The sequence below is a fragment of the Narcine bancroftii genome, chromosome 5 (genome assembly GCF_036971445.1).
Source record: "Narcine bancroftii isolate sNarBan1 chromosome 5, sNarBan1.hap1, whole genome shotgun sequence".
Taxonomy (NCBI): domain Eukaryota; kingdom Metazoa; phylum Chordata; class Chondrichthyes; order Torpediniformes; family Narcinidae; genus Narcine; species Narcine bancroftii.
Genome location: NC_091473.1, coordinates 132,482,481 through 132,504,817, shown reverse-complemented (window position 1 = coordinate 132,504,817; position 22,337 = coordinate 132,482,481). Strand labels below are relative to the sequence as shown.

The window sequence follows — 22,337 nt, the reverse complement described above, 5'->3', positions numbered from 1 at the left end:
TGTTTTTTCAGTGGTTGTGGACTTCAACACCACGTACTCATAGTATCTACTGTAGTAATCTATCACTACCATAATTGATTCACCCGTCGGTAAAGGTCCAAGAAAATCAACAGCTACGTCGATCCATGGTCCTGTCGGGAGTTGCGTACTCCGGATCGGTTCTGGCGGATTACTCCTAGTTGTGATTTGACATCCGTGACAAGTTTTAACAAATCTCTCTGCGTCTTTATCACAACCTGGCCACCAAACCTTGGTCTGAGGTTTTGCTTGGTACCAACAAAACCTAGGTGTCCTTCATGCGCTAAGGATACGATCTTCGGTCTCAATCTTTGCGGAATCACCAATTTGCAACCTCTTAATACACACTGTCCGATGCAACAAAGTTCGTCTCTAATGGGAATGTAAGCCTTGTGAGTACACTTGTCCCATTGTCCACTCTGTATGCATTCTCTTACTTCCATGAGTTCTGGATCACGTTCGGATTCTCTCTCGACTTCCTTCATAGTCACAGCTTTCGGTGTCGCCTGAATAGCTACGAAGCGTACAAAGCTCTCTGTTTAAGTTCCCAATTCTGACTTGGATTGTGGACCACCATCCTTCACCAATCTGGACAGCGGATCTGCAATGTTTGCTTTCCCTGCTATGTGGATTACTTTATATTTGTAGGGTTGTAGTCTGAGTACCCATCTCTCTATTCTGGCACATGGTTTGGATCTAGGTGCATAGATCACCTCTAATGGCTTATGATCTGTGATAAGTTCAAATTCAATGCCGTATAAATATGCATGGAACCTCTCACAGGCCCATACAAGTCCGAGTGCTTCTTTCTCTGTCTGAGAGTATCTTCTTTCCACATCTGATAACGATCTGCTGGCATAAGCAATGATTCTTGGTCCTCCATCATGCATCTGGACCAACACGGCTCCTAAACCAACTGGGCTGGCATCCGCTATGACTGGTTGATGCCGCCGGATCGTAATATCCAAGAGTTTTTGCATCTGTCAGGCTTTGCTTCAGCGCTGTGAACGCTCTCTTCTGCTCAGATCCAAAATGAAATGGTACACCTTTCCTGGTTAGTTTCCTTAGTGGTTCTGCCACTGTAGCGAAATTGGGAATGAACTTTGCACAAAAAATGACCAATCCCAGGAAACTCCTCACCTCTGTTGCGTTCTGAGGTGCACATGCCTCTGCAATAGCTTTCACCTTGGCCTCTGCAGGGTTTAGTCCTTCCCGTGTAAGTCTGTGTCCCATGAAGTCCATTTCTGACACACCGAACTGGCACTTGTTTCCATTCACGGTAAGGCCTGCCTCCTGTAGTCTAGATAGTACACGCCTCAACCGTTTGTCATGCTCTTCCTTCGTTGGTGCATGGACTATGATGTCGTCAGAAATGTTGGCAACTCCAGGAATGCCTTGAATCACTCGATGGATTTCATACTGGTAGATCTCCGAAGCTGCATTAATTCCAAATGATAGTCTCTTGTAACGATACAATCCACAGTGAGTCACAAATGTTGTTACATCTCGGGAACCTGGATCCAGCTCTAATTGATGATAGCCCCATTTCAGATCAATTTTTGAGAATACCTTACTGGTAGTTAGTTCTTGAAGTATTTCCTCCACTGTTGGTATAGGGTGTCGTTCTCTAATTATAGCTTCATTGGCCATTCTCATGTGAACACAGTCTTATGTCACCCTTTGGTTTGGGCACAATCACTTCGGGACTGACCCATTGTGTCGAATGTTCCACCGGTTCAATAATGTCTTGTTCGATCAATTCTTTAATTTTGGCTTCGACTTTCCCACGAAGTCCAAACGGAGTTCGGCGCATTGGTTGTGCCTTGGGTTTGACTGTTTCATCTACCGCTAGCTTCAATTGTCGACCTTTCAGCTTTCCTACTCCTTGGAAGACTGCGGGGAATTCTTGCTTCATATCCTCGTATGACTGAATTTAATTGACACAAGCTCCAATATGAAGTATTGCCAGGTCTTGCGCTGTGCTTCTACTCAGCAATGGTTCTCCCCTCTCTTCTATGACCATAAACTCTGCTTCGGTGTACTTATCTCCAGCTTCAACAGTTGCAGTAAAACATCCAATGGTCTGCAATGGCTTGGTTGCTGTGTATGGATACAGTTTCTTGGAACACTTCTTTGAGGTACAGATGATTTTTTTCCTTTTCAACTTCTCCCATAAATGTCGATCAATCACATTACTGTCACTGCCTGAGTCTACAATGACCTGAACTGTCACTCCACCAATGATCACTGGGACCTTCTCATGATGTACTTCATTCAACGTAAATTGGTAACAACTCTGTTCCTCCTGGGTATCATCATCGTCACCGTCTATCTGGCGAATGGTATCTTTCTTTCCAGGATACTTTCCTTTCCCCCAGGCTTTGCCTTTGGAACTTGTACTCTTCCTCTTCTGGTCTGCATTGGACTTGCTTTTGCACTTCTTTGCAAAGTGGTCCTTACCTCCACACTTTCTGCAAACTTTGCCTTTGGCCAGGCAATATGGGTCTTTTCCAAAGTGACCTCGGTTTCCACATCGATAACACTCCACGTCCTGTGTCGACGTATATCTTGGCTGATTATGGCGATGTGAGAGCCTCTTAATTTGCTGGCTTGAGTTGTCTTTCAGGGTCATGGTATGAAATTGCCCTTCAACAGCCTCTAATGCAGCAGCAATGGTTAAAGCATCGGTGAGTTCCAACTCACTCCCTCTTTCCAGTAGACGTCTTTTGAGTTTATCTGATCTGCAGTGCTGTACGACTTGATCCAATAATTGGTTGTCCAAATCAGCTGGCATGTAATTGCATCCAACAGCTAGCTGGCATAGTCTCGTCACGTACTGAGCAATTGTCTGGCCATCTTCTTGTCTCGTTCTCCGAAACAAATGGCGTTGAAATGTAGCATTCGGTGTCACTACATAGTGTGCATTTAATGCATCTACCGCTTTCCGGTACTCATCCTTTCTTCCAGTATTCAAAAGTGTCTTAAATGTTTCCCGAACTGAGGGTCAAGCCGTGAAAAGAAGTAACGCCCTCCTCTGCGCTTTTTGTTCAACTGTACCGGTATCTAGAAATAGGCCACGACTGTCGGCGTAGGATTCAAATTCTTCCAGCCATGCCTTCCACTTCACACTTACAGTGCTTGCATCACCCGTTGGGTCAAAATGAGCAATTCCACTATGTGTTAGAAAGTCACCGTTTGCACCAGCCATGAGGAAATATTCCAGCCCCAAAAGTACTGAGTGAAAGAGAAAATTCTTATCACCTTGAAGTTGTCTGTAAACCTCTGTAATCTTGTTTAGTCTTCAATTTTCTTCAAGCTTCTTTCATCCTCATCGCCAATGTCACATTTGTGGCCCGAAATGTGAAGTTAAGGAAACATCAAACACAAGTTTTATCAGGTAAACTTCTCAGTGTCTTTTTATTTTCCCGTTTCCTTTGTTCTCCTGCTTGTGTTCTTATCTCTCTCTCATACCACTTGATTTCCGGTACATCTCATACATATTCATTATCATGACAGTATCCTGAGGACATAGAACTTTACAGCACAGTACAGGCCATTTGGCCCATGATTTTGTGCCAACCCTCCAAAATGAAACCCTCCCTACCTCATAACCCTCTATTTTTCATTCATCCATATGCCTGTCTAAAAGTCTCTTAAATCCCTCACTACCTTAACCCTCCACTACCACCCATGGCAATACATTCCAGTCACCCACAACCATCTGTATAAAAAAAACATCCCTGATGTCTCCCCAAAGCTTTCATCTCTTCACTTTGTACAGATGACCTGTGGTATTTGCTACACTTGACCTGGGAAAAAAGATGCTGGCTGACAACCATAATCTTATAGACCTCAATTAAGTCACCTCTCATCCTTCTTTGCTCCAAAGAAACAAGTCCCAGCTCTGCTAATCTTGTCTCATAAGACGTATTTTCCAATCCAGGCAACATGCTGGTAAATCTCCTCTGCACCTTCTCTATGGCTTCCACATCCTTCCTGCAATGATGTGACCATGACTGAACACAATATCCTAAGTGTGGTCTCACCAGAAATTTATAGAGCTGCAACATGACCTCTCTACTCCTGAACTCAATCCCCTGATTAATGAAGCCCAGCATCCCATTGGCCTTCTTAACTATCCTATCAACCTGTGCAGCAACCTTTGGACTTGACCTGGAATCTCTGGCCATTTCTGAAAAGTACTGCGAATTTTGAAAGAAACTACAGAGCCTAAAGACATCACGAGTTGCTGGTAATGAATCTTCCTGGGTGTGCCAAATACAGTTACCAAAAGGACATTCTAAATATATTTGGTGTGTTGTAAGTTTTTTTTAATTTTATGTAATGTTGAAACATAGAACAGTTCAGGCCCATATAAACCTACTCCATGATCAATCTAACTACCACCCCCCCCACCCCACCCTTGCCCTCACATACTCCCCTATTTTTCTTACATTCACGTGACTGTCTCAGTTTTTATTTAAATATACCTATTGTATCACCTTCAACCACTGGCGTCGCTAGGGGGCTGTGGACACCAAAATGACAGTCTACAAAATTTTTGCACAGTGTTTCAGCAGAAATGTATTTTTTAAAATAAAAATATCCCTGTAGTTAGTTATAACAACCGAAATATCTTTCGTAAGCCCAGTTTACATGTATCAATATACCTACAAGGCTAAAACTAAGCGAATTTACTTTTTGAACCTTCTAATACGCTCCAGTCTGAGCTGGCATCATTACCCAACTACAATGACGCTTCAATAGACAATAGACAATAGGAGCTGGAGTAGGCCATTTGGCCCGTCGGGCCAGCACCGCCATTTTAGATCATGGCTGATCATTACCATCAGTACCCCTTTCCAGCCTTATCCCCATAACCCTTAACTCCGTTACCCACAAGAGTCTTATCTAACTCTCTTTTGAACATAGTCAGCGAATCCGCCTCTACCATCCTCTGTGGCAGAGCATTCCACAGATTCACACTTCTCTGGGTAAAAAAATGCTTTCTCATCTCCGTCCTAAAGGGCCTACCCTGTATTCTTAAACTATGCCCTCTAGTCCTCGTCTCCCCCATCATTGGGAACAAGTAATCAGACTTCACCTTGTCTATCCCCCTGATGATTTTATATACCTCAATCATGTCCCCCTCATCACGTCGCTTCATCTGCACGCGCTACGAGCCCACACTGATGTTTTTATTGTTGCTGGTGTTTTTATTGTTGCTGCTTTTTTCATATTTTCTGGTGCTTTAGCTACAATGTTGCAGTCATTATTATTTGTGAACCGACATCAATAACTTTTTCGAGAATGAAGTAGTAATTAAAGGAAAATACGAAGAAAAATTTAAAAAAAAGACTTCTCAGTTAGTAATAATGTTGCAACTAATAATATTTTCTTCACAAATTTTCACTTAAACCACTTATGAGTGAGGAGCTAGCCAAAATAAAATGGATGGACATTCTAGTTGGGAGGACAACTGGGCAAAAATGGCAGGTATTTCTAGACATTTTTCACAGGATTTAGAATAGATTCATCCCAAAGAGGAGGAAAGGCTCTTCGAAGAGCAAATGGCAGCCGTGGCTGACAAAGGAGATCAAGTGCATTATCGGGTCTAAAAGAAATAAGTATAAGATGGCAAAGCAGAGTGGGAGGTTAGAGGATTGGGAGGCCTTTAAAAACCAACAGAGAGAAACTAAGAAAGTCATTCAGGAGGGGAAAATGAAGTACAAGGGCAAATTGGCAAGTAATATAAAATGGAATAGCAAAAGCTTCTTCAGATATGTTAAAAGGAAGAAATTGGGCCCTTGAAAACAGAGAACGGTGAAATTATCAATGGGGACATGGAGATGGCTGAGGAATTTAACAATTACTTTGCATCTGTTTTCACCAAGGAGGATATAGGTTATGATCAGAGTAGGGGTCGGGGTCAAGCAGTATCTAGGGACTTAGTGAAATTACTGAAGGAAACAGAGAATTTGATGGATATTCAGATCCAGAAGCAGGTGGTTGTGAGCAAATTGTTAGAACTAAGGCCTGATAAGTCCCCTGGGCCTGATGGGCTGCATCCCAGGGTGCTTAGAGAGGTTGCTCTGGAAATTGTGGAAGCACTAGTTGATATTTTCCAAAGTTTTTTGATTCCGGGGAAGCACCTGCAGACTGGAGAGTGGCTGATGTTGTACCACTTTTTAAGAAGGGAGGGAGAGAGAATATGGGAAATTATAGACGGGTCAGCCTGACGTCAGTGGTGGGGAAGATATTGGAATCCATCATTAAGGAGAAATAGCAGAACACTTAGGAAGGAATAATAGTCTCGGTGCTGGTCAGCATGGGTTCCTTAAAGGAAAATCTTGCTTGGCTAATCTCCTGGAATTTTTCGAGGACATAACAAGGAGGGTGGACTCAGGAGAGCAAATGGATGTGGTATACTTGGACTTCCAGAAAGCCTTTGATAAAGTCCCACACACGAGGCTAGTTTGCAAAATCAAGGAGCATGGTATCGGGGGTAGGGTGCTGTCATGGATAGATAGTTGATTGAGAAATAGGAAACAAAGGATTGGGATAAATGGGTCAATTTCTGAATGGCAGGATGTGACGAGTGGGGTCCCGCAGGGATCGGTGTTTGCCCCTCAGTTGTTTATCACTTATGTAAATGATTTGGATGAGGGGGATAAATAACTACATATGCAAATTCGCAGATGACACTAAACTGGGTGGTAGTGTGAAGTGCAAGGAGGATGTCAGGAAATTGCAAGGGGACTTGGATAATTTAGGGGAGTGGGCAGAGAGATGACAGATGATGTTTAATGTGAGTAAATGCGAGGTTATCCGTTTTGGAGGCAGAAACAAGAGAGCAGAATATTATTTAAATGGAGTTAAGCTGGGGAGTGGTGTAATGCAAAGGGATCTGGGCCTACTTGTTCACCAGTTATTGAAAACTAGCATGCAGGTTCAGCAAGCAGTGAAGAAGGTGAATGGGATGTTGGCTTTCATAAAGAGGGGATTGGAGTATAGGAGTAGAGAAGCCCTCCTGCAGTTGTGCAGGGCCCTGGTGAGACCTCACCTGGAGTATTGCTTCCAGTTCTGATCCCCATATTTAAGAAAGGACATACTTGCTATAGAGGGAGCACAGCACTGGTTTACAAGGTTAATTCCTGGATGGCAGGATTGTCATGTGCGGATAGGTCAGAAAGACTGGGCTTGTATGCGTTGGAGTTTAGAAGGATGAGGGGAGACATGATTGAGATATTTAGGATTATCAAAGGGCTTGACAGGGTGAAATCAGAGCACATGTTCCCAATGATGGGGGAGACTAGGACTAGAGGGCATAGTTTAAGAATACAGGGAAGGTCATTTTACACAGAAATGAGGAGAATATTTTTTACCCAGAGAGTTGTGGGTCTGTGGAATACATTGCCACAGAGGGTGGTGGGGGCGGATTCATTAGACAGATTTAAGAGAGAGTTGGATAAGGCTCTTGTGGGCAGGGTAGTTAAGGGTTATGGGGATAAGGCTGGGATTGGTTATTGAAAGGGAAAGATCAGCCATGATCTGATAAATGGCGGTCGGTGCTGGCTCGAAGGGCCAATTGGCCTACTCCAGCACCTATTGTCTATTGTCTATAAAAGGATGTAAATGTAAATACATTTAGGCTGTGTATATGATACTGTAATTTAAAGGTGTAATTTTAATAGCTGTTTATCTCACTACTGTTGCCATTACATTCAGTGATATACGGGAATTACGATTTGCAAGTAATAATAGTACAAAAAACATTACTCGGGTTTGGTCTGGTATGGGACGAGGTCCATGGGGTTGGGGGGTGGGGTGACATCGTGATTTAACCCATTAGGTGACACCAACCCTAATGACTCTATTAGTTTCAACCACTACCTCTGGCAGTTCATTTCAGATAACCACCACTCTCTTTGTAAAAAACCCACTTGGCATCTCCTTTAAATTTTCCTCCATTCACATTGAACAGATGTCCTTTGACTTTGGCCATTGCCGCCCTAGGAAAAAGGTGGTGGTTATCTGCCCTATTTTTGTCTCTCCAAAGCTTGTACATCCTGCCTATATCCTGTTGAAGCCTTCGCCATTCTATTACACCTCCATTGCACCTCCAGCTTGATGCCATCTGCAAACTGGTAGCTGAACCTACCACTGCCATTATGTATTAATGCATTGAAATATGTATTATCAGATCTCAATCAGCAATGTTGATTTTGCACAAGGATATCTGTGAATATTTATTATTGATCTATTCACAATAAATACAAAATAATTCACTTATTTTATATGCTATTGTAGTTTTTTTTTAGAAAGTACTGTAAAACCCCTGCTATCCTATACCTATGGAGATTGGTCAATGCCGGATAAGTGAATTTTCTGATGGCTTGAGATTGTGTGTTGTGTGAATGGCGAACTAACGGTGAGATGCACCAATTTTATACTTCTCTTTTTTTTTTAATCTATTTATTTTAGGGCAGCCCGGTTGGCGTACTAGTTAACAACACCTTTACAGCGCCAGCAATCGGGACTAGGGTTCGAATCACACACTGTCTGTAAGGAATTTGCATGTTCGCCCCACATCTGTGTGAGTTTTCCCCGGGGCCTCTGGTTTCCTCCCACCATTCGAAATGTATGGGGGGTGTAATTGGACGACATGGACCAAATGCCCCGTTACCATGCTGTATGTCTAAATTTTTTTTTATTATATTTCCACAATTGGTTGCCATTTGCTTGAATTCCAGATAACTGGACCTGTTCAACTGCAGATGGAAGTATTGTATAATATATATGATAACAAACCTGTTAACATTATATTCATGTATAATGCTTATGCATGGGGTTTTTGCATAGGAATTTGCTCTCAGTAAAAGTATGAGGAAAAGTGCAGCACGCATTACGGAGTATCCGCGATCTGCAATATTCTGAATGATTAAAACAGCATCACTTTAACTAATGGGAAAAATTTTAATGAACAGTTTCAAATCCAAACCAGGCAGTTCCTCGGATTATTAGATTCAGTGCTGGAATGTTAATCAGGATTTAGTGAGAAAGGTACTAACGTTACATGCATTTTTTTTCCAAATCTCCAACAAGAATTATGGCCCAGAAGAAAAATCTCCCTTAGTGTAATGTTTTATTTTATGTGGCAAGAAGATAATTTTGAAGCAATTAAGACATCCCTCCATTTAAAATTCACAAACTGAAATAAACAAGCCGTTCTTTCTTGACATGAGAAGTGAGTGTCTATTACATCAGTATCGCCACTTCCTAGAATCAATACTTTTAATACTGGGACTCCACATGATTTCAGTATTGAACAACCTCCAGAGGAACAGACCATAATCAAACACCAAATTCTTGAGTTCTGTGTTTACCTGTGCATGTGTGCAGTGTGTGCCCATCCATTCTAAATTCGAAGGTGTGAATCCTATTTGTGGACAATGTCATAACATCCTGATTGTCTTTCATCATGAATACAGTAAGTTATAAGAGATAGATATTGCCTGTGGCATAAAATAATGGGTCATATAATATCCCGCCAAAAAGAAAGATAAAGTTCAATCAAACCGAATCCATGTTGAATTTTTCAAGGCAGTTTCTCAGGACTTGCACTGGCCTTGAATTTAATGACCAATTCTGGTCAGATGTATTCTTGGAGATCTTGTCTCCCTCCACCTCCAAACATTTTGTAAAGTTAAATAACCAATCCCCATCAAGATTTTTAAGGACAAAAATGTTGGAAGATAATTATTCCAAAAGTCCATCTTAAAGGACCCTATGATATTTTTAAACAAGTATTTTATTTGTTGTAGCATCCTGGGCTTTGTTTGCGATCCTTCCTGAAGCCCATTGGAGGAGTAAGCTTCCTTCAAACTATTAGTTCTGAGCTTAAATCTCAGAAAGTATACACTGGATCCTCACACCAGATGCTGCAAGTACACAGAGCATTAAAATAATCGAATAAAACAGAGGAATATGCCGGAGCTATTTTCTTAGAACCCTTTCACAGCACTTCACTTGTGGGCTCACAATATCAACAGGTTTACATAAACATAATAGAACATACACAGAAAATCTACAGCACAGTACAGGCCCTTCAGCCCACAATGTTGTGTCAACCTAATAACCTACTCTTACAACGACCAAGAATTTCCCTACTGAATAAACCTCTATTCTTCTCAGTTCCATGTACAGATTTAATAGACCACCAACGTTTCCAGCAACATATTCCACGAACCCACCACCCTCTCTGTGAAAAAAGTACCTCTTACCCCCCCACCATACTTACTCCCAAGCACTTTAATGGCCCAGTCATGTTAGCCAGAGTCAATGCCTCTCATCATCTTATACAGCTCATTCAGCTCACCATTCATCCTAAGTCTCTCCAAGAGGAAAGACCCAGATCACTCAACCTATCTTCATAATGCATGCTCCCCAATCCAGGCAGCATCCTTGTAAATCCCTCCTGCACCCTCTTTATAGTAACCCCCATCTTTCCTGTAGAGAGGTGACCAGAACCGAACACAATATTCCAAGTAGGATCTAAGGTTTTATATAGCTGTGACATTACCTCACGGCTCTTGAACTTATAAGTTTGTAACTTGGCAGTAATAGTTTTCAAATCACTCGACACATTTAACCGTCTTCAAACTAGACACTCTCTGCTGCTCAAAGAACTGGGTTAGCTCCATGCAGGGATAATTTACTTACCCAGCCACTCTCACAGTGTATACCACGTCTCCCGAAATCTTTTCCCATTGCAATGTTGTGAGAAAATTGAACGATTTCCATGTTACATTAGTAACAGGTTTCAACAAAGTGCCTGAGGATTTAAAAAGATTTAATTTAGCCATTCTCCAAGAATTAAAAAAAAGACTGGTCATTTTCCTCCTCCTCACAGGTTTAACAGTGAATTAGCGTAAGAGCTCAAAGAGCTAATGTTTAGCATCAGCCAGACTTGAGGAAGAATATTCAAGTAAATTATATCTTACGTCAACCCATGAGGGACCATAAGACATGGGAGCAGAAATAGGCTATTCAGCCCATTGAGTCTGCCCCACCATTCAATCATCAGCTGATCCATTTTCCCACTCCTGCTGCCCGGCCTTCTCCCCAAAACATTCAATGCCCTGGCTAATCAAGAACCTATCAATCTCTTTGTCTGTCTTCCAGATTTATAGCAAAGAATATAATCTGAACATTAATCATAATTATGTCTCATGAATATGGTTTTAATATCACATTGAAAAAAAGTTTTAAAAATTCTTTGATGCTGTAAATCTGAAACAAAACAGAAAATGATGGAACACTCATTAAATTGGGCAGTATCTGTGAAGAAAGTTGATGACTTTTTAGATGGTAGTTGACCTTTTGACCAGTTAACATTGGCATCAACCATAGAGTAAATGTGTCTGTTTATGATGTCCAAATCAAACTAAGCTCTGCAGCTTTTACCTGATAGATATCCCTCCATCTCCTGCTATAGAGAAGCCTTTTATATGCTACTATTTTATTTCTGCTTCCACTACGACTCCTGGCAGCCATTTCCTGCCACTCTCTGTGTAAAATATTTGCCCCATGCATCTCCCTTAAACTTTCAGCCCCTCTCTTTAAATGCCTGTCCTCTGGTGTACGGTGCTTTTGTCCTGGGGAAAAGATTCTAACAATCCACCCTATCAATGTCTCTCACGATTCTGTACACCTCTATCAGGTCACAACTCAGCTTCCTATGCTCCAGAGAAAACAACCCAAATTGGTCGTGTAAACTAGGCAAAATCTTGATCCACTTCTGTACCTTTTGCAGCCTCCAACTGGAAATGCTCACAAATGTATCTTAACTAAAATTTATATAGCTGCAGTGTGGCCTCCTTACTTTTATACTCAATGCTCTGCCCAATGAGTCCAAGCATAACCCATCTTTACCATGCTATCCCCTTTCAATGAGCTATGGCTCTGTATCCCCACATCCCTCCACACATCAATACTTTCAGGAGCCCAGCCATTAACTGCATGCATTTACTATCACATCTGACCTTGCAAAAATACACCTCACACTTGTCAGCATTAAATGCTGTCTGTCATTTCTCTGCCCATGCCCAGAACTGATTCATATCCTGTTGTATTCTTTGTTAACCCCCTCTACACCGTCCACAGCTCACCAATATTTGTGTCATTAGAAAATTTAACATATAACAATTACAGCACGGAAACAGGCCATTAGGCCCTTCTAGTCCGCACCGAACCAAACACCCCTCTCTAGTCCCACCTCCCTGCACAATGCCCATAACCCTCCATCTTCTTCTCATCCATATACCTGTCCAACCTTTTCTTAAATAATACAATTGACTCCGCCGCCACTATTTCTCCCGGAAGCTCATTCCACATGGCTACCACTCTCTGAGTAAAGAAGTTCCCCCTCATGTTACCTCTAAACCTCTGCCCCTTAACTCTTAACTCATGTCCTCTTGTTTTAATCTTTCCTCCTCTTAACGGAAATAGTCTATCCACATCCACTCTGTCTATCCCTTTCATAATCTTAAATACTTCTATCAAATCCCCTCTCAACCTTCTACGCTCCAAAGAATAAAGACCTAATCTGCCCAATCTCTCCCTGTACTCTAGATGCTTAAACCCAGGTAACATTCTGGTAAATCTTCTCTGCACTCTCTCCACTGTTTATATCCTTCCTATAATTAGGCGACCAGAACTGCACACAGAACTCCAAATTAGGCCGCACCAACGTCTTATACAATCTCAACATCACCTCCCAACTCCTATATTCCAAGCAATGATTGATAAAGGCCAGCATACTAAAAGCCTTCTTCACCACCCTATTCACGTGAGTTTCTACCTTCAGGGAACGATGTACCGTTACTCCTAAATCTTTCTGCTCTTCTGTAATTTAATAACCCACCCAGCTACTTTTTCATCCACATATTTACATATACCTATTACAAACAACATCAATCCCTGTGGAACACCATTAATCACAGGCTTCCAGCCAGGAAAAAAACGCTCTTCCACCACAACCCTCTGTTTGCTATGAACCAGCCAATTTCATATCCAGACTATCAACTCACCATGGATCCCATGCATTTAGATCTTCTGAATTAGCCTACCATAAGGGACTTTTTAAGCAAATTGATCAAGTTAGATTGGCAAATGTTACTTAAAGGATTAACTGTAGAAAGGCAATGGCAAGCATTTAAGGATCACCTGGATGAAATACAGCATTTGTTCATCCCGATTTGGAAAAAGAATAACTCAAGGAGGGTAGTACATCCTTGGATAACAAGGGAAATCAGGGAGAGAGAGTATCAAGTGTAAAGAAGAAGCATATAGACTAGCCAGGAAAGACAGAATACCAGAGGATTGGGAGAAATTCAGAGTTCTACAGAGGAAGACAAAGGGATTAATCAGGAAAGGCAAAAGAGATTATGAGAGAAAGTTGGCAGGGAACATAAAAAATGACTGCAAAAGTTTTTATAGATATGTAAAGAGAAAGAGACTAGTAAAGACAAATGTGGGTCCCTTGCATTCAGAAACAGGTCATGGGGAACAAGGACATGGCAGACCAATTAAATAACTACTTTAGATCGGTCTTCACTAAGGAAAATATGAATAATCTTCAGGAAATAATAGGGGACCATGGGGCTAATGTGACAGAAGGACTGGGGAAAATAAGTGTAAGTTATGAGGTTGTGTTGGATAAATGGAAGGGATTAAAGGCAGACAAGTCCCCAGGGCCAGGTGGTCTGCATCCCAGAGTGCTAAAGGAAGTAGCCCATGAAATAGTGGATAGCTTGTTGATAATTTTTTAAAACTCTTTAGATTCTGGAGTAGTTCCTGAGGAGTGGAGGGTGGTTAATGTAATTCCACTTTTTAAAAAAGGGAGGGAAAGAGAAATCAGAGAATTATAGACCGGTTAGCTGGACATCGGTAGTGGGGAAAATGTTAGAGTCAGTTATTAAAGATGTGATTGTGGCACATCTGGAAAGTGGTGAATTCAATGGTCACAGCCAGCATGGTTTTATGAAGGGAAAATCATGTCTGACTAATCTTATTGAATTTTTTGAGGATGTAACTAGTAGAGTGAATAGGGGAGAACCAGTGGATGTGGTTTACCTGGATTTTCAGAAGGCTTTTGATAAGATCCCACACAGGAGATTACGATACAAACTTAAGGCACATGGTATAGGGGATATGGTATTGAGATGGATAGAGAATTGGTTGACAGATAGGAAGCAAAGAGTAGGAATAAATGAGTACTTTTCGGAATGGCAGCCAGTTACTAGTGGGGTACCACAAGGCTTAGTGCTAGGACCCCAGTTATTTATGATATATATTAATGATTTAGATGAGGAAATAGAGAACAGCATTTCCAAATTTGCAGACGACACGAAGCTGGGTGGGATTGTAAGCTGCGTAGAAGCTGTTAAGAGTGTGCAGGGTGACTTGGACAGGTTGGGTGAGTGGGGAAATGCATGGCAGATGCAATATAATGTGGATAAGTGTGTGGTTGTCCACTTTGGAGGAAAGAATGGGAGGGCTGAGTACTATCTTAATGGTATCCAATTAGGAAAAGGGGAGATGCAAAGAGACCTGGGTGTCGCTGTGCATCAGTCATTAAAAGTGGGCAGGCAGGTGCAGCAAGCAGTAAAAAAAGGCGAATGGTATGTTGGCGTTCATATCAAGAGGATTCGAGTACAGGAGCAGAGAGGTATTGATGCAGTTGTATAGGGCCTTGGTGAGACCTCACCTGGAGTATTGTGTTCAGTTTTGGTCTGCTTATCTGAGGAAGGACATCATTGCCATGGAGAGAGTGCAGGAAAGGTTGACCAGATTGATACCAGGGATGGCGGAACTTGCATATGAAGAAAGGTTAGAATGACTGGGCTTGTACTCGCTGGAGTTTAGATGATTAAGAGGAGATTTAATAGAAACATTCAAAATTCTTAAGGGATTTGACAGGCTTGATGCAGGAAGATTGTTCCCAATGCTGAGCAAGTCTAGAACCAGGGGTCACAGTTTAAGGATAAAGGGGAAGTCCTTTAGGACTGAGATGAGGAAGAATTTTTTCACTCAGAGGGTGGTGAATTTATGGAATTCTCTGCCACAGGAAGTGATTGAGGCCGGTTCCATAGCTAGATTTAAGAGAGAGTTAGATTTAGTACTTGTGACTAGGGGGAATCAGGGGGTATGGAGAGAGAGCTGGAACAGGGTGCTGAGTGGATGATCAGCCATGATCAAAATGAATGGCGGTGTAGGCTTGGAGGGCCAAATGACCTACTCCTACACCTATTTTCTATGTTTTCAAACGTTCATGTACACAATATCCAATGCCTACCCTCATCAACCATCTTTGTCACTTCCTCAAAAAACTCCATCAAACTGACCCCTCACAAACCAATGTTGACTGTCCCTAATCTAACCATGCTTTTCCAAATGTGCATGAATTCTATCCCTCATGTCCTTTCCAATAGTTTCCCTATCACTGATGTGAGGCATATTGGCCTATCGCTTCCCTTTCTCCCTTCTTGAACAAAGGTATAAGATTCACTAGAAACCTCTCCTGTCTCTAGTGAGGGTGCACTGATTTTTGGCAAGGTCCCAGCAATCCCTTCACTTGCCTCTTTCAAAAACTGGTGATACATCCCATCAGGCTCAGGAACTTATCCACTTTAACACTCCTCAAAAGTCCCAACAAAACTTATTTCTTGATCTCAAAATTCACTAAAACATGAACGTTCTCCACAGTATTCTCCCTATCACTTTCCGCATCTTTCTCTTTTGTAAATACTGATGTAGTCCTCATTTAGTACCTCACCCACTTGCTCCAACTCCAAGCATAAATTCACCCCTTTGTCCTTGAGTGGTCCTATTCCTCTCCCTAGTCATTATTTCTTATATGTATAGGACATCATGAGATTTTCATTAATCCTGCTTGCCAAATCCCCTTTTAGCATTCCTAATGCCCTGTTTGAACTCTTTCCTACAATCTTTATATTCCTCCAGGTCCTATCTGATTGTAACTTCTTGAAGCCTCCTTTTTCTTCTAGACTTAGTTCATGACTTTTCTCATCATCTGAGGTTCACTTATCTTACTATCATGATGCTTCCTTTGCCCTGGAACATCCCAATTCTGGATTCTAATTAGTTGGTCCTTAAGCAACTCCCACATGTCAGTTGTGGGCTTGCCCAATAACAAATGGTCCCAGATTAGCTCCTGTCTAATTTGTCCTCGCCAAATTTAGAACTTTATTTTCTTATGAGGCCCGTGCTTATCCATGTCCACACTATTCTGAAAGTTAAAGCAGTGTGATCATTATTCCCAAAATGTCCCTGCTGAACCTTCAATCATCTGCCTGGGGTCATTTGCCAGGAAATGGTCTAGAATAGCCCTCCTTCCTGGATAGGCCATTGACATGCAGTTTCAAGAAACTTTCCTGAGTGCTCTTAATAAATTCTGCCCCATCTAAGCCTCTGACACAGTTCATAATTTTTCCACCTTCTGGTGACTATTGGGAGGTCCATAGTACAGCCCTATCAAGGTGATTGCACCTTCCATATTTCTCATCTCCATCCACACTGCCTCAGTAGTTGAGACCACCATTAGGTCTTCTCCAAGTGCAGCTGTGAACTCTCCCTGATTAGCAAGACTATGCCTCCCCTTTTATCTCCTTCTCTGTCCCATCTAAAACAACCCCCAGGAATGTTGAGCCTCTGGCAGCCACGTCTCCATACCAGCCACAACGTCATAAATCCTTGTACTGATTCAGACTGCCTTACCCACAATGCTCCTTGCATAAAACACATTTCAGCCCCTCAGTCTCACTGTGACCATTCACCTGTCCCTTCCTTTTGGGCTTACTTGTCCCAGCATCTGCCTCCTCCACTTGCGGTCCTGCTGCTGAGTTTTCCAACCCCCTCCCCCCCCACTCCAGTCACCCTTGTTTCAACCCTTTCCAGTAGCACTAGCTCAGCTTGTGTCATTTAGAGCAGAGAGCAGTGTAGGATACATACAGCCTCTTTGGCTCACAATGACTTGGCTGAACATGATGCCAAATTAAACTACAACTCTCTGATTACACACGAGCCACAATCCCTGTGGATTTGTGTAAACATCGACGAGCTTCTTAAATATTACTATAGTATCTGCTTCACCACTAACCTTGGTAGCCCACCCAGGCACCTACCACTTGTCTCGCCACTGTCTCCTTTTGCATCCCTAATCAGATCCAATGTACACCTTTTGTTCCCCCATTGTTTGAATTCTGAGACTTTCTGAGATTTCCTGCTTCTGGCTTGTTCTTCTTATTCCTTGAAGAAGGGCTCAGCCCTGAAACGTCGCCAATATATCTGTCTGCTATAGATGGCCCCCGCCGGCCATCCCTGACCTGATGGGTCCCGCCGACCAGCCCTACCCTGACGAGGTCATGGACGGAAGAGGGGTGAGTGGGAGAGAGAGAACAGGAAGGTGGGTCGCTGGCTGACGGTGTCATTGCGACGTCATCAGCTCACCCTCTAACCAGCCGCTTGCAGTGGCTGTACATTCATGCGAGGCGGTGGAATGCAGCGCTTCACCGATTATCCTTCCCCAAGAGGGATTCCAGTTGGGGTCTTGGATCATCCATTCATCGAGTCAAGTCTCCCGCCTTTACAGTCGGGCTTTTTCACTGCAGGAAAAGGCCTGCTGAAAAGACCGGTTGAGCTCCTCCAGCATTTCAGTGTGTTTTTATTCCAACCAAATAAAAACTTGGTGTGGACATCTTTAAACTTTGTCACCTCACCTTAAATGCTGGTCATCTAGTATTTGGCATTCCCTGGGGGGGGGGGGGGGGTGGAAATGATGCTTCTCATAATTTTATCAGCTCTCCCCTTCACCTCTGACACTCCAGAGAAAACAACCCAAGTTTGTCCAACTATAGAACTATCCAACATCACAGCACAAGGATCAGGTCCTTCTCGCCTATGTCCCACTGAGTGCACCCATAGCCCTCCATCCCCTTTCATCTGTCTGTCCATGTTAAAATTGAGCCTGCCATTCGCCACACCTTGCAGTGCATACCGTCTTGGGGATTCATTTCCGTACCCCTTTCAAGCCTCCACACACTTCCCTGTGATCCATTCTGCTACAAATCCCCGCCAATTAATTTGCGGCGGCAGGGAGCGATTGGGCCGGAAGCGCGTGCTACTTTCTGGATACTATCGAACGAATAAGCGTGGCTGGGGCTCAGTGTGATGTTCCCTTCCGACGGGCGTGCTGCCATTCCCGATTAACCGAATCATAATCCAGTGACCCAGGCAAATGCTGCAACCTTTCGTCCTACCCCCCTCTCCCTCTCTCTCTCTCTCTCTCCCCTCCCTCCCTCTCTCTCTCTCTCCCCTCCCTCTCTCTCTCCCCTCCCTCTCTCTCTCCCCCTCCCTCTCCCCTCCCTCTCTCTCTCCCCTCCCTCTCTCTCTCCCCTCCCTCTCTCTCTCCCCTCCCTCTCTCTCTCCTCTCTCTCTCTCTCCTCTCTCTCTCTCCTCTCTCTCCCCTCCTCTCTCCCCTCCCTCTCTCCCCCCTCTCTCTCCCCCCCTCTCTCTCTCCCCCTCTCTCTCTCTCCCCCTCTCTCTCTCTCCCCCTCTCTCTCTCTCCCCCCTCTCTCTCTCCCCCCCTCTCTCTCTCCCCCCCTCTCTCTCTCTCCCCCCCTCTCTCTCTCTCCCCCCTCTCTCTCTCTCCCCCCCTCTCTCTCTCCTCTCTCTCCTCCCCCCTCTCTCTCTCTCCCCCCCTCTCTCTCTCTCTCCCCCCTCTCTCTCTCTCCCCCCCTCTCTCTCTCCCCCCTCTCTCTCTCCCCCCCTCTCTCTCTCTCCCCCCTCTCTCTCTCTCCCCCCTCTCTCTCTCTCCCCCCCTCTCTCTCTCCCCCCCCCTCTCTCTCTCTCCCCCCTCTCTCTCTCTCCCCCCCTCTCTCTCTCTCCCCCCCTCTCTCTCTCTCCCCCCCCTCTCTCTCTCCCCTCTCTCTCTCCCCCCCTCTCTCTCTCCCCTTCTCTCTCTCCCCCCCCGTCTCTCCCTCTCTTCCCCCCCTCCCCCATGGTCGCTCCGCCTTCGTCCGGGCTCTCCCTCCTCACCAGAGAAGGCGATGCACCGACAACTTCTCGACGACAGTGGCCGGCTAATTATGCCTACGGGGAATTAGATCCAACCCATGCTAAAATATGGCGCGTTGTTAATCCCGAGCAAGATGTGGCCGAATTGGAGGTGAATGTGAGGAGGGGAGGAGAGGAGAGGAGGAGGGGGCTTCTGCAAAGTGAAAACACATTGCCTTTTGCGTTTCTCCAGGATTGTGATTTCACTTGGATCACGGTCTCTCTCTCCACCCCCCACACTCAATCCCGCCGCCCGCAACCACTTCTGCAGCCAGGGCAGTTTTATTAAAGAGTTGGTGAATTCTATCTGGTCCCCTTGGCGTCTCAAATCACTTCTTCCATTCGCTTTTGATTTGATAGCCATGAGACCAAAAGAAAAAAAAACCCATAAACTCGTTACATTTTATTTCTCTTTGTTACGTTCATTCAAAAAGAGAGCGTCGAGACGAATTCTCCGCTCTGTGATCAAATTACCTGAAGCTCGTCCACAGTGAAGACAGATAAAGGCAAGACCCAAAGTTATGGCAGCGGAGCCCATGCTCAGAGAAGTGGCGCTGGCGGGGCGGTGGGTCGGTAGCGGCAAATCTTTCTGTAGTGTCAGGTAACTTTCGGTTCGTACCAGATGGCTCGATCGAGATGAAATGATAATCAGCCTGCTCTTTAGTCCTTCCTCGTCGGTTGTCTGAGTCTCCCAATACTTTTTTCCATTGCGAGCGAGCCCCCGAGTTAAAAAGCCAGGGCAGTGGGGCAGCCCTCTCTCCGGGGTGACCAATGGAAGAGGAGATCCGCCAATCCCTGCCCCTCCTTCTCCCCGCCGAGGCGAGCTGTCTCTGTGCGGCCAGGACAAACTCCTCCGCTCGGGAGCGCTGGAATCCTCCGGCGGAGCGCCGCCCCGTCCACCTGAGCGATCCAGGTAAGTCAACAAGCCAAGTGTGCCCACTGTGGCTCACTTCCTCGTGTTCTGGTGGCGGGGGTGGAGAAAGAAAGCGAACGGTGAGAGTGGAATGTTTGGAAAACTTAAAACGTCTTGACCAGGCATCGTGTAACTTTACCGACCAACAATGCGGAAGGAAGAGTCTTCTCCGTTGGTTCTGAAACCACGAAGGCTCATTTCTCTGTTCTACTATCTTTCACAATGGTTTGCGTTCAAGAATGACGGACTTTGTGGCAGCCACTTGATCAGAGTTGCACATTCCAATCAACCTGTATGCAAAATAGTCGTGTACTTTTTAAAAAAAAGATTTAATTCATCATCCAGTGAAAACGATTCTGTTCCTCCCTTCTTACAAGAACCATGGTGGATTTTAACATCTCGGACAAAGCGATGAATGGGTGACTCTCTCTCTCTCTCTCTTCCTACCAAAGCTCAACGTGGCTTTGTGAAGGGAAGGTCGTACCTCAGAGGCCCATTTGAGTTTTTTTTGAGGAGGTAACAAAGAAATTGATGAGGTTCCAGCGGTAGATGTGGTCTAACGTGGATTTTAGCAAGACATTTGTCAAGGTCCCCGACCAGAAACTCATCCAGAAAGTGGCACCTTGGCAGTGCGGATAAAATAAAATAACTTGTAAGGAAGAAAGCAGAGGGTAGTAGTGGAGGAATGTATTCTGCCTGGAGTTGGGGTGGGGGGAGGTGGTCAGTGACTGGTGGAGTGCTGCAGAGTTCTGTTCTAGGATCGCTGCCCTTTGTGATTTTTTTAAATGATCCAGATGAAGAGGTAGAAGGATGGGTCAGTAAGTTTGTGGATGGCACAATGGTTGGAGGAGTTGTGGATGGAGCTGAAGGTTGTCGACGGTTACAAGAGGATATAGACAGGATGGACAGTAAAGTGGCAGATGGAGTTCAATCTGGATAAGTGTGAGGTGATGCATTTTGGAAGGACAAACCAAAAGGCTGAGTACAGGGTTAATGGTTAAAAACATAAAAGAATGATGAACAGGGGAGCTTTGGGGTTCATCAAAGCACAGGTTGATAGGATAGTTAAAAATGCCTCTGGGATGTGGAGCTTCATCAATAGGGAGATTGAGTTCAGGAGTAGAGAGGACATGTTGTTGCAACTCCACAAATCTCTGGCAAGACTACACTTGTGCTCAGTTCTGGTCACCTCATTATTGGAAGGATGTGAAAACCATGGAGAGGGTGCAGAGGAGATTTACCAGGATATTGCCTGGATTGGGAAAACAAGTTGTATGAGGCAAGGTTAACAGAGCTGGGACTTTTCTCTTTGGAGCATAGAAAAATGAGGAGACTTAATAGAGGTCTACAGGAATATGAGATGCATAGATAGGGTGGACAGCCAGCACCTGTTTCCCAGGGCAGAAATGGCAAACATCAGAGTACATTTGTACAAAGTTAGGGGAGCAAGTTTAAGGGAGATATCAGGGGTTAATTTTTTTACACAGGGAGTTGTGGATGTCTGGAATGCCTTGCAGGGATGGTGGTGGAGGCTGAACCATTACAGACATTTAAGAGAGTCTTAGACAGGCACATGGATGAAAGAAAAATAGAGGGTTATGGGGTAGGGTGGATTTAGTACTTTTTAAAGGGATTATATGGGTCAGCACAACATGGAGGGCTGAAGGCCTGAATTTTGCTCTAGTGTTCTATGCTCAGCAGACCCCTCCTTCTCCTCCACCTGGCCTATCTTTCCCACCTCCATCCCTAACTACTGAGTCCAAAACTGCACCCAATATTCTACCCCTGCTCCAAGTCAGGTATTGACCAACATTGATTTGCTGTTTGCAATGCCTGTTTATCTAAAATGACGTGAAATCAAAGGTCTAGTTTCATTCTGTCTTTAAAGATGTGTTAATTTGGCTCCCTTGATCTCTCTGGGTTGTTTGAGGTGCCACTGATGTGGAAATCTGCCAGAAACAATCCAGGCAAATCAGATTTGGGGAAGGCGTTCAACCCAAAATGTCGAAAATTTTTTCTCTCCACTGATGCTGTTCTATTTGCTGAGTTGCTCCAGATACCCGCATTTGCGGAGTTCTTGCGTCTCCAGTTAACCAACAGGTTGTGTTTTCACCACTAACAACCTGGAAGTTGTCGTCTGACCAGGAGGACACAACCATTTCTGGGGATTGAAAGCAGAACGAATTAGGGTGGGAGATGGGGCTCCTGAGAGGCTCTATCAATAACCACGAAGTACGAGAGCAGGGAAATGATGGGCTTTAATAAACAC

The 22,337-nt window shown here is 44.1% G+C and overlaps 1 protein-coding gene across 1 annotated transcript in view; it reads right to left on the bottom strand.

Annotated features, from left to right (window-relative positions):
* The window catches only part of f3a (coagulation factor IIIa), a 51,120-nt gene extending 30,924 nt beyond the window's left edge, over positions 1–20,196 (bottom strand). Inside the window, exons 1-2 of the mRNA XM_069939085.1 lie at positions 19,630–20,196; positions 10,741–10,852 (exon numbers count right to left, since the gene is read on the bottom strand). Coding sequence (XP_069795186.1) covers positions 10,741–10,852; positions 19,630–19,693 — 176 coding nt within the window. The 5' untranslated portion in view covers positions 19,694–20,196. The remainder of the gene's footprint in view (positions 1–10,740; positions 10,853–19,629) is intronic.
* Between the last annotated feature and the right edge of the window lie 2,141 nt (positions 20,197–22,337).